Below are 13,458 nucleotides of genomic sequence, written 5' to 3'. Positions count from 1 at the left end.
TCAGATGAGGCGTTTGAGCCGTGCATTATGCAGGAAGTGGGTAACCTGATCTCTGCACCACTGTGTGCTACTACTGCTTCTGCACACCCATCAGCATAGGGCCTGTCATCTGCTGACCTTTCTGCTCTACACAATACAAGAATATTAATTGCAGCATTTGCCTGGGGAGGATGTGCTAAGCCAAGCAGTATTCTTGCTGTGGGTTGCAAATAAATTACAAGCACAATGTTCCTATGAACTGCTTGTTACATTAATATAATTGTCAACCCGATTCATTTGCATGGAAGATTTAAAGGAGAGAAATAGGAAACTATAAAAAACAGGCTGGTGTCACAGGTCATTCCCACCTATTTTCTAATCACTTTTTTTTCTGTATTTCTTCAGTAAATAAATCCAGGGCAGATCTGGAGCAAGTACCTAAGGTAACTATGTTTCCATGCTAAGTTTTGTTTTTGTTTTTTCAATTTTTGTCATTTAATGAAGCTATTTTTTACACGTTTCACAAATCTGGGCAATCACAACTAAGCATATGATGAAAAATACATAATCAGAGGTAAGCTGCAGTGAGAAATCCCTAAACGAAGAACAGTACTGAAAAAAAGGGAAAGTAGATCCCATAGAACCATACCATACCATAATATAATTATATCAAAAGAGCTATATTAGTACATCTAGTACTATATTAGTATACCCTATATTACTATATTATTATATTAGTATCACATAAACAAGGTCGAGAGTAAAAGACCATAAAAAATATGAAGGCAAGGGTGAATTAATAATATAATACAAAAGGGATGCATAAATACAGTAGGCTCAATCACACTCCCAAAATAAATCTAATATGCCACAATGTAGGTATAAACAAAAAAGTGCCAGTGCAATAATGTGCAAAGAATGAGATGAATGACCACCTGTGATGAGGAGGAGGCGAGGTGCAACAACAACCAGAAAAGCAAATTTGGCCTTAAAGAGAAACTGTGAGCAAGAATTATACTTCATCCCAATCAGTAGCTGATACCCCCATTCCCATGAGAAATCTATTCCTTTTCTCAAACGGATCATCAGGGGGTTCTGTATGGCTGATATTGTGGTGAATCCCCTCCCACAGTGGGATGTCAGGACAATGGTCCTGACAGTTTCCTGTCTGTGAACCTCATTGCATTGTGGGAAATAACAGCTGCTCACAGCTGTTTCCAACTGCCAAAAAAAGCAAGCAGCATCTCCTTCCACTGACATCACCTGCCAGCAGTAAAATGTCACCATGTGGTAAATGTCAGAATGTAAATCAGGGAGAGGAAAGATTTTACAATGGGCAAACACTGACTAAATCATTTATACATAATTATTGTAAAAATGAAGCACTTATCTTATTACATTATTTTCACTGTTTAAGATCCAGAGGGATATTAATGGTTGCAAAACTGCACAGTATAATGAGGGAAGGGCTGAGGTCAGCGAGGTGCAGGACAGGTCGCTTACCAACAAGGAGAGAATCGTGAAGGCTGTGGCTCGCGTGGGGAACGCTCTCTCCTCCTCTCCTTGTTGGTATCGCCCTGTCCTGCACCTTGCTGACTTCAGCTCTGTATTATCACTTTCTGTTGCTCAGATTTGTGCCAGTTTAGCTTTGTGGAAATACATTCCCAAAATAAGAGTTTTTGGACAGATATCTCACAGCGCGTTTGGGTTAGCGGGTTAGAATAAACGTTAGAATTGTTTAGTGCATCAGGCCCTATTTTAAAGATGATGTACTGCTGTAAACTGTCTCATTTGTTTTAGTTACACTTTGATTAAACCTGACAGTAACTGATTTTTCTGCGATTTCAGATTTTTTTGAAGCCAGACTTTGCCTTGGATGATTCTTTAACATTTAATGCGGTTTTACCATGGTCCCATTTCAGTGGTGCTGGTGGGAAAGGAAACAGAGATACGGCTTCCTCTAAATTACTACAAGAAAAGGTAGGAATGGCGTGTTCATCATTCCATACACCATGTGGCATATTTATCAAGGCAGGTGCAGAGAAAACTAGAGCCACAGAGGAGCTGTTGCCATGAGCAACCTGTTAGATTTCAAATGAAATAAGGGCCTTGATTCCATACACTTGAGCTTTTTTTCACTGAAGGTGTTTTCAGTTCTTGTCAATAAAATACAGCTGCTATTAAAGGAAGACTATCAACACCCAAATGTTCTAAAATGACAATGTACAAATAATGTCTAAGTAGCTGTGTAAACATTTTCCTACTTTTCATGTTAAATATCAGAGGCTAAAGCTTTAATTGTGTGTAGGATTCAGCTCTGTTGGGACAAATCATTCACAAAAGGGGTGTCTGCCTCAATGCACAGCCAGTGTTGTTGTTGTGTTTTTGTTTTTGTTTTTGTTTTTTCGCATATCAGGCTACAGAGTATTTTTCTCTGAAAGCAAAAAAAAAAAGTATGAAAAGCTGTGGAGTCACAGACAATTACAAATGTTTATAACAAGTTATGTTTCCTCTGCTGAAAGCTTACTCTCACACACAGAGTTACACACAGAGGTAACAGATGTACTCTGTGGGAATTCCCTCTCCCCTCATGGCTCACTCTCCAGTCAGAATTGAGCAGACTGCCATCAGTTCAGAGTGAAAGAAGTTTGTTACAGTAAACAAAAGGGATAAGCAAATCAAATCAGGGCCGAGGAAAGAGAGGCTCCAGCCTCAGGGTGCAGCGTAGGAGGGGGCGCACAATTCACTCAGCTATCATTCCCCTATTGTGTTTGAATCAAATAGAAATAAGAAATGGGGATACATAGCAGTGACTGTAAGCCAGATAACTAGAGATTAAGGTGTTTGGGCCTCTAGGGCGCCTCTTAGTCTAATAGCAATCAGTGTGTGATGGCTGGGGTGGGATGGATGGTGGGGTTCACTTTGGTGTCTCAGCCTTGGGTGCTGGAGGATCTTGTCCCACCTCTGAATGAAATGTATACATCATTATTTACCAGCAATTCAGGAACTCTCTCAAACCCAGGTTAAAAAAATGTTAATTTGGTACTTTTTTTTTTTTTTGCTACTAAAAGGTAGCAAAAATACAGGTACTTAAAATGTATTTTGTATCTTTGATGGGCCTTTCGAGGAAATACCACAACCAATATTTCTGGTTTCTATTTTATATTCACTTAATGGACTTAAGCTGGGCATACACGGTGCGATAATGTGCCGGTATCGAGCCGGCGCATCCCCGCTTGTGCACGCGGATCGATCCCCGCTCGTCCCCGCTGGCGCTCCTTATCAGCCGCTCAATTCCCCGCTTTTGTCCGCCCGCGGGGATTGAGCGGGGAATCTATCCGGCGGGTCATCGGACCTGTCTGATATTATCAATCGAGCCATCAGCGGCTCGATTGATAAGGAAGAAACTTGCCATGTATGCCAAGCAATACGATGCGAAATAAAAAAAATAAAAAAAAGTTCATTACCTGCATCAAATTTGAATGCACGGAGGACACGCCCTCTGTGTAGTTCCGCTGGGTCCCCGCTGTTCAATCTCCCCCCGGGCCGGCTCCCGACCCCACGGCCCAGGTCGGGATCTCATGCCTCATGTAAAATGGCCGCCAGAGCTTGCCGCGGCTGCGCAGTCCGCATAGACGCGAGTGCAGCTGCGCAGCTCTAGGGCCTCCCCCCGATCCCCGCACAGGAAACAGCCTGTAGCGTGGGGTAGATTGAACAGCGGGGAACCGGCGGAACTACACTGAGGACGCGGATGGCGTCCTCCGTGCATTTAAATTTGGTGCAGGTACTGAACTTTTTTTTTTACATTTCGCCTCATAAGTCCTTTAAGATTTGGCGAATGCGTCCAATATTTGGTAAATTGCTGATTGAAGTCTAAATCTGTGTGAAAAGGAGTTAGCAGGCAGCCTCTGTCCTGAGCAGGTGGACGGCCGGTGGGAGGCAGGAGGGGAAGAGGGTTGCCATTCCTTGCTGGTCGTGGGTGATGAGGAGTCAGCACCATCCAGGCGTAAAACAAGCTCTTTATTAAGTCCAATAAACAATAAATAACTTGTTTTACTTCTAGATGGTGCTGACCGATTGACTGTGGACTGATACTTGGGAGTACCTGAGTGTTCAGAGGTATCAGAAGTCATAGCACATCAACATTTTCCTTCCTGGGTGCTTGCTATACTCAGTGATTTCTGGCTGATGAGACTGCTGGGCGTCGGGGATCACTGCAAGGTTAAAGGACCACTATAATGAAGATTGTAAAATTTATAATGCATGTAAACACATTCAGAGAAGTACATTTCTTCCAGAATAAAATGAGCAATAAATTAGTTTTCTTCTATGTTTCTGTCACTTACAGTAGGTAGTAGAAATTAAATATTACAGAACTGACAGATTTTAGAGTAGCCCATTTCCTCATGGGGGTTCTCAGAGTATTCTTTATTTCCACTTAGTGAAGTGAATGGCATTTGCTCCGTCCAACTGCCAAAAAAAAGTGTGAAACGAGCAGGGAAGCTGGCCAGCATCTTTTTTATAAATCCTTTTCAGGGAGTGTCTTTATAAAGAATAAAGGCCATTCTGAGAATCCCCTATTAACCTCCTTGCCGGTCTAAAAAATCCGGCAAGGAGGCAGCGTGGAACTTTTTTTTTATATATATATATATATATATTTTTTTTTAAATCATGTAGCGAGCCCAGGGCTCGCTACATGATAGCCGCTGAGCGGCGGCATCCCCCCACCCACTCCGATCGCCTTCGGCGATCAGAGTATGCCATGGCGACGGGGCGGGATGACGTCACCGACGTCATGGACGTCGGGACGTCACAGGGAATCCCGGGCCACCCCTCAGTGCTGCCTAGCCCTGATTGGCCAGGCTGCGCAAGGGGTCTGGAGGGGGGGGGGGGGGCGGCACAACGTTGCGGATAGCGGCGGATCGGCGGAGAGCGGCAGCGATCGGGTGTTACAAGCAGCTAGCAAAGTGCTAGCTGCTTGTAACAAAAAAAAAAAATATGCAAATCGGCCCAGCGGGGCCTGAGAAATCCTCCTGCGCAGGTTACCCCGAGCTGAACTCGGGATAACCGTCAAGGAGGTTAAGAGATGGACTAGCTCAAAACCTGTCGGTTCTGTCATAATTCTACTACTTACTGTAAGTGACAGCAAGATGGTAGACAAGTAATTTATGGCTCATTTTACTCTGGGAGAAATGCACTTCTTATTTGTATGTGTTAACATGTACTTTGAATTAGATTTTTTGCGATAGTGGTCCTGTAAGGACCTGGCTGCTGGCAAGAATTTGGGGTGAGTGTGCGGCTGCTGGGTACTGTGCGGTCCCCTCACAGCCAAGTGTCAGCAACACTGTCAGTGCAGTAGCCGGGACTTTCCTCTAGTGCCACCCCCCCCCTCCGTGCTGAACTTATCTGCCTTACTGCCTGCTGGTTACACACTGTTTGTTTACCAGGCTGGAGTAAAACATTTTTACTTATTTGACCACATGCTCTAATCTTTGTGAATTGGCATTTCTTGACATTTCTTGAGGTATTTGCCGCACAAGTCGGTAATTTTACTTTTCCATGCAGTAACAGTCCTTGGTAAATTGACAGTTTACTACATGTTCAGTAAAAATCATCTGTTTTCTGCATTACTGAATACGGTAATGCTTAGTAAATCGAGGCCAATATGAGAAACTTTCTCCCGTGAGAAAACTCAGGGGAAAACTTTAATGAACCATAGGCCCTTGTTCAATTTACTTTTAGGGATGATCAATATGATGCAAATAATTTCTCCTTGCATTCAGAAATCATGCAAATGTTGTGTAGCTTGAACTTGGACCAATAAAAACTGACAGGAAATTATTCTGATTGGTCCAGTTTCAAGTTGCATATAATTAACATTAACGTTAAATGTAAGGAGAAATGAATTGCATCTCATTGATCATCCCTATTCACTCTTCTCCTAGGATATGATTTTTCAACTTCCGTTTTTAACAAAAAAAAAACACCCACATTTTCAGCACTCTACTAATGAAAAATGTATAAAAAGGTGGGCAAATAGTACCCTCAAAATTATTCTCAGTATTTTCATGCTTGCTGGCAACTTAAAGGGCATTTTATTCATAACTAAGGGCCATAGTGTAAAACACACACACACACACACACACACACACACACACACACACACACACACACACACACACACACACACACACACACACACACACACACACACACACACACACACACACACACACACACACACACACACACACACACACACACACACACACACACACACACACACACACACACACACACACACACACACACACACACACACACATTTTTCATGTACTTTTTCACTTTGTTTGGGGCAGAAAATATAAAATCTGACAAATCTGACAGATTTTGGACTAGTCCAGCTTCTCATAGGAGAATCTGAGTACCGTATATACTATTATAAGCTGAGTTTTTGGACCCCAAAAAGTGGCCCAAAAGTGGGTGTCTCGGCTTATACTCGAGCCTCTACTTTGAATTACCCCCAGTGCCTCCCCGCCTCTACCCCCGGAGTGCTCCCTACCCCATATGCGGGGGAGTCTTTCTCCCTGCCAGCTGACCTCTCACCAGAGGGGAACGATGTATGCAGTTTTCGGCTTCCCACGGGCCTTTCTACCTGCCACCGTTCATCAGAGGATGCGATCTTGCTTTTAACTTCTCCCCGCTGTTCCCCCCGTCAGTGAAGCACATAGCTGCATAGCGTTCGATCTCCCATCCACGCTGCCTGCCGGAGTCTCGTATCTATGACTGGCTGTGAGGAATGGACTCAGAGGTGAGTCTGCACAATTCTACACCCGCATGTGGCAGAGGGAGCACTCGGGGGTGAGCTGCACCGCAGATAACATTAACTCAGAGAGGAGCTGTGCTGTATCAGAGAGGAGCTGTGCTGTACTGCATATGCTGGGGTTGAATTTGTGTTTGTGTGCCGTGTGAGATTTTTCTTTTTCTAGGGTCACATTAAATGGCTGTATGATTAAATCACTTTAGATTTAGTGCTTACTGAACATTACAGTGAGAGATGTTTGGCAGCATACTTATAATGGGAGATGATCCAGCCTGCATACTTTGCTGGACTTTGCAATACAGAATCTGATTTATTTATTAAAAAATATGCCAAATATCTATATAGCTTTGGAGAGTGGAATCCTTGTCCTCCTGAGGTTATTTTAGTGTGTCTGAAGACTGAAACTGTGTACATGCTTACAATGGTACTTGGCGGCTGGTGGGTGATTGCTCCGTTGTTGTAGCATTTTCTACCCCCGGCTTATACTCGGATCAAACATTTTATCCACGGGCTACAATTGTTGCGGCGACAATTGTAGCCCATGAGTATGGGCCATAACTCTCACTTTGTGTATGGGGATGGAATAAAGGTGTCACTCTACTGCAGAGCTTGTGCCCGGATCTCTTTTCTCCCTGCTTGGAATAATGCTAGGTTACGTTTTGTTCAGGTCTTCAGGAATCCTATAGTCCTGGTCAGCACACAGTCAATAGTTATACACACTGTCATTATTGTGTGTGATAAATTAAGGTTGTGGATTAATAATCATTTGTTTTCACTCTGTTTGCTGCCCGTCTCTAGCTGAGCCACTACTTGGATATTGTTGAAGTAAATATTGCACACCAGATCTCACTGCGTTCTGAGGCCTTCTTCCACGCTATGACCTCCCAGCATGAGCTGCAGGACTACCTCAGGAAGACCTCCCAGGCGGTTACCATGCTGCGGGACAAGATCTCTCAGATAGACCGAGTGATGTGCGAGGGTTCTCTACAAATCCTTCGCCAAGCCCTCTCTAGGAATAACTGCATTAAACTCTATAATAAACTGAAATTAATGGCTACGGTGCACCAGACTCAGCCCACTGTACAATTGCTGCTTTCAACCTCGGATTTTGTTGGGGCTCTGGACTTAATAGCAACGACGCAAGAAGTCTTACAGCAAGAGCTTCAGGGCATTCACAGCTTTCGGTAAGTATCTGGCCAGATTGTCCAAAGCTAACATGACTTTGGGATTATTGTAGTTTGCCTCTAGTGTACCTGTCTCCTCTACTGCTGAAGGCAGTTGGTAATACAGTATTCTGGGAACCGCATCAGTCCTCCAGGTGAATGTATAATCTTTATTTTCTTTAAGTGTACCTAGAGTGAATCTAAAAGAAAGATGAGATACTTACCTGACAAGAGGGAAGCCTCTAGATCCTGCCTCCCATCAAGGTCACGCATAGACCCCTGGAATAGATCTGACAAGAGCTTTTTGGATATGTCACGTGGCTGCGCTGCTCTTTATGCACAAGCGCAGTTTTACCGTGCCTGCACAAGTATGGCCGCACCTGTGCATGAAGAGGAGAGCGGTGGTGAGCAGAGGCGGTGGTCTGGAAGAGGACGTGGGAAGCCTCTGGAGGATCCAGACGCTTTCCTCTGCTTTGGAAGTATCTCATTTTAGGATTGCCTCGGGTTCTCTTTAATCCTGCCCACAGTCCTAATGCCATGGAAGGATTTGAAGGTCATTGTCTATTGATCATTCAATACAATGGCGCCATCTATTGGTGTGTTTTCATTACTGATAACCCAAAATTTATTCTAGCATTTTGTATTTTCAAAATTTTTTTGGGCCACTCCAGACACAGTAAAAAAAATAAAAATAAATAAAAAATAAATTCCTCATCCAGAATTTTACTTTATGCGATTATTTCATTTTGCATGTGAATACAGTTAAACTGTACTATAACCGAGTTTGGATTTTTAAACTAAATACTGTATGTTGAGTTGTTCCTCTGACTTTCACAAACCTTTCAGTGCTTGCTGTGTCAGCTTGTCTCTCTCCTGTTCTTCCATACCTTATATAATGCCACTGATGGGCAGTAGAATCTATTACTCCATAAGAGTCTGCCTTTTCTTCTCTCTCCTATTCCCCTCCCACCCCCCAGCCACACTGCCTTGTATCACCTTGAGGCTGCTAGTACCGCGCATGCAAATAAAGAATATGAGCTCATGCACAGGGTGTAACTGCAATTATGCTGGTATCGGCGCCATATTAAGCATGTAGATTTAAAAGTTTCATGAGTCAGAAATAATTAATGGGAGCTTTAATAGTGGCAAAAATGACAGGTAAGTGTCATATGTTGATTTTACGAGAGATATCTTCGCTTAAAGAGGAGCTGTCAGCCATACTATCTCAGAAAACCCCCCCACATATATAAGTAGATAAATACTTGCTCTACTTACATACCATATGTATTGCACTGCCCACATTATTTAGTGATTTTTCTACAGTAAAAAAAGAAAAAAAATCATTCTTAGCATTTCCCATATTAACTGTGGCTATTTTTAAGCCAATCCTGATGTCATTTCCTGCCCTACTCTCCTCTGCCTGCTTTGCCCGCCCTTCACTATGGAAAGTGCATTGTCTCAGAATGAGAAATATTGGCCAATCAGAGAGGAACAGAGGTGTGGGAGGGGAAAACAGGAGGGAAAGAGGCTTCAGCCCATCAGGCTGCATTAGTTGAGTCTGAGGGGAAATAGAGAAGCAAAAAAGGACAACCCAGCTTGCCCTGCAACTTCTCTTTTGTGTACCAAATTTTGTGTGAACCAAATAAGAGTTAGGTAAATTGGGAAATGATAATTTATCAACAAGAAAAGTAATATTGATTTTAACTTTTGTATTGCCTGGTTAGCATCCTTATTACTTGTTTGTCAGATAAAAATAAAGAATTGATTTTTGATTTTATGCCCGACAGTTACACTTTAAAGAGACTTGTGACAGTTCACGTTTGCTTTAAATGAGAGTCATTTACATTCAGCCCTAAATCCATGATAATTTTATCAGATCATTGCAGTCAGTCTTTCCTCAGTACTTGGCCCTAATTTTACCACTTTAGGTTCTGGGCTTTTACCTCTTAAAGGGCACTTGAAGTTAGAGGGATATGGAGGCTGCCATATTTATTTCCTTTTAAACAATACACATTGCCTGGCTGTTTTTTTTCTGATCCTCTGCCTCTAATATTTTAAGGAGCCATAGATCCTGAACAAGCATGCAGATCGGATGGTTGACTGAAGTCTGACTGGATTAGCTGCATGCTTGTTTCAGGGTGTGATTCAGACATTACTGATGCGTGAAAGATCAGTGGGACGCCAGACAACTGGTATTGTATTGTTTAAAGGAAAGAAATATGGCAGCCTCCATATGCCTCTCAGTTCAGGTGTCCTATAGACCCCTTTTACACGTAGACATTTTCATTGCATTTCTGCACCGCAGAGTAACACAATAGCAATGAAAGTGTGTGGGGCCTAGTACATTTACAGCTTCACGTCCAAAGTTTCTGTTCAGCCGGCGATCCGCTGCAAAGTCAACTGTCCATTACCCTCGGACTTCCACAGCGACACAGCGGTGGTGGAATGCATGGATGTCAATGAAGGAACGACGCAAATACAGCGGGAAGCCAGGAATCCCAGTGACATACTTCCTGTCGAGCAGGGCATTGGTTGATTTTATCAGTTATCATATTGCAGCTAGCATATTTGAGAGCTATTCTGTCCAGCTCAGTTTTCCTGCAGGTTGTGTATTTGTCAGTACACTGATTGCTCAGTCCCCACACTGCACTCATCCTACACCCAGTCTCTGTGCTGTATGGTTTAACCACAAGTTCTGGTTGATATGTTTGCTGGTGAGTGGGGCATTTATCTCAGTACACAGAGCTTGTTGATGTACCTGTACATGAGAGTCCATTTACATCCATGGGGGTACTCTGTGACTATGGCAGGGGTCAGGAACCTTTTTGGCAGAGAGAGCTATAAACGCCACATATTTTAAAATGTAATTCTGTGAGAGCCATACAATATGTTTCAAACTGGGACAGTGTGCATGCGCAGTAGAGGGCTCACATCCCTGTTGCCATGGTTATCTGTATACAGTTGATCCGCTGGACAGCGGAAGTGCCAGACACGTCTTCAGCTTCTCTTGGGTTTCAGCAACATCAGCAATTTCCCCGAGAGCCAGACAGGTGAAATACAGACTAACAGCTTGTACAATTAGCTAGATGACTTGGGGGTTGACTCACTTTGGCTAAGTGACAGGCAGCCTATTGGGCCAATCAAAGTGCAGGGATCACGTCCTACAAAGTCACTGGACCTGACAGGATCCAGAGTGGAACAATTGGAGCAGCTGTTCATTTTGGGGGGAGCGCAAGTAAGTTAGTAGTTCATGCTACAGCAGTAGCGTGCCTACTTTGAAAATTTTACTTGCGCTGCCACACTAAGCTGCGCTGCTTGAGCAGTGTAGCTTAGGGAATCAACCCCTACTAATTTGTATGTGAGACAGATGTAGCCATCAAAAGAGCCACATTTGGCTCCCAAGCCATAGGTTCCCTACCCCTGGACTATAGTCACTGCTAGATAAACTGAGTGAATTTTCCAGATGGGGTTCAGACCTTGATTAAAAACCATGTCAGTGTTCTGACGCCTGTTAATTGGCCATTTTGGCCATGAGGGAAGTAGTGACAATAGATTGTGAACCCACTTTGAGGAGCAATGAGTGATTTCAGAGGTTAACATTGAGGGCCCTTTCACACTGGTGCGGTGCGGCTACCACAGCCTAATTAAACCCAATGGGAAAGTTCATACTTCCCACGTTCCGGTATGCTGCGCCTGAAGTCCCTAATCTAACGGTAGCGCAGAACTACGTTACCGTGCGGGATTCGCGGCGTCCTGCGGCCATTTTTTAAAGAGTTGACATAGCGATGTTGCAGTGCGGAGGCGCATTTTTACAATACGCTTCTGTGCACTTCTGCATATCCTGAAGCTGGAAGTGACCGCAAAGCGCGCGCCACTTCCTGCTTGGCAGGTGGCCAGACAGGGAATACCACAAACTAACTGCCTGTTTCTGTCGGTGGGATGCGGTGCAGCGCACCCGCCACACTGCAATGCTACCGCCAGTTTGTAGTGTGAAACTGGCCTCAGTGTTTTAAAGTGTTACAAATTGTGCATATAAAATAACTGGATAAACAAGAACCCAAAGAGACATGAAAACTTGACCGTGGTTGTAACCTTCTCCGTCTCTAACCAGGATTGAAATACAAGTTTTGGCCAGACTTTCACTGGCATGACTTCTAAGCTTTATGCGACATGAGGGAGATTGTCAGGTTACACTTCATTTTTGTGTACTTTCTGACCTCCATTTTTATTTGTTCTTGGGCAATTTGATTCCTTTTCAGATGTTTCTCCTTTTATCAGTATGTGCTCTTGCTGGAAGGCAGACTTATTCAATCAATACTGTACTGCCAAAGCAATTACAAGTCATGTTGTCCAGGAGGCCACAGTTTTTTAAGCCGGACATTTCAGATGCTCACAAAAGATCACGTCAACCAAAAGCTGAAAACAGCGACTTATTCCACTTTCACCCACAGTGCTGACGTCACCACACCAACACAGTGTATCAGAGGAATTCATACATGAATGCATTCACCACCCTTGTGGCAACCCTGTGCAGAGCAGGGAGCTTTCTAAATGTCCATCGCAGGGATGGTCTCGGCTAGCCCACAGCCTCTGCACACATCTGCCCTTTCTACTGAAAGGAAATGGAGAGTGTCAGTGGAACCATGTGACCCGGACGAGCTTCCTCTCCAGAACGTAAATATTCAATTACCTTCTTAAAACAAAATGCTATTGCAGCTATTCAGCTTAAAGTGAGCAAAAGCGAGCTCCCATGATGCATCACTTCTGCTCAGTGGGTGAATACTGTATGCAGATTGTTCTGTTGTGTCCCTGAAAACAAATCTTACATGCAGACCCATTGGCTCACAGTGTGCCTATACCCTATTCATTTAGCCTTCCTAATACTACATGTATACAGCAGTGGTTTCTGGCTAAATTAACCATCTGTGCTGCGGGGGATGGATTAATGTGGCTCTATGGGTTGGACTTGGGGAAACAAAAGATTTACAGAGCACCTGTTTATATCTTGGTGAACCAGTACCATAGACCAATACACAATGACTCTACTCTTGATGATCTGCTGCTTGTTCATTATACAAATAACATTTATATTGCGCTTTTCTCCTGGCGGACTCAAAGCACCAGTGCTGCAGCCACTAGGATGCGCTCTATAGGCAGTAACAGTGTTAGGGAGTCTTGCCCAAGGTCTCCTCCTAAATAGGTGCTGAATACTGAGCAGGAAAAGTGGAGATTCAAACCCAGGTCTCCTGTGTCAGAGACAGAGACATTAACCATTACACTATCCAGCCACAGTCTTTTATTCAGTTTACTGCGTTTGTGTTTTTACACCTCTGTGTTTTCAGTTTCAGGCATTGTACATGCCCCACCAGAAACCTCTTACCATAGTGAACAGATACAGATCTATTTGGCTCTGTGCAGTGGATGGCACTGTTACAGAGTACTGAAATCTTACTGCAGCAATTTATTTATTTTTTCTGAAATCTGCTGAGCCAT

General features: G+C 43.6%; 1 protein-coding gene across 3 annotated transcripts in view; it reads left to right on the top strand.

Moving 5' to 3' along the window:
* VPS54 (VPS54 subunit of GARP complex) overlaps positions 1-13,458 on the top strand; it is a 128,834-nt gene that overhangs the window by 43,935 nt on the left and 71,441 nt on the right. For all 3 annotated transcript variants that reach the window (XM_068232366.1, XM_068232363.1, XM_068232365.1), the window contains 3 exons: positions 385-422; positions 1,828-1,959; positions 7,601-7,986. In XM_068232366.1, the coding sequence (XP_068088467.1) occupies positions 385-422; positions 1,828-1,959; positions 7,601-7,986 (556 nt within the window). The remainder of the gene's footprint in view (positions 1-384; positions 423-1,827; positions 1,960-7,600; positions 7,987-13,458) is intronic.

The sequence above is a fragment of the Hyperolius riggenbachi genome, chromosome 4 (assembly GCF_040937935.1).
Source record: "Hyperolius riggenbachi isolate aHypRig1 chromosome 4, aHypRig1.pri, whole genome shotgun sequence".
NCBI lineage: Eukaryota > Metazoa > Chordata > Amphibia > Anura > Hyperoliidae > Hyperolius > Hyperolius riggenbachi.
The sequence above is the reverse complement of the archived record's forward strand: the minus strand, read 5'-3'. Positions and strand labels throughout refer to the sequence as shown.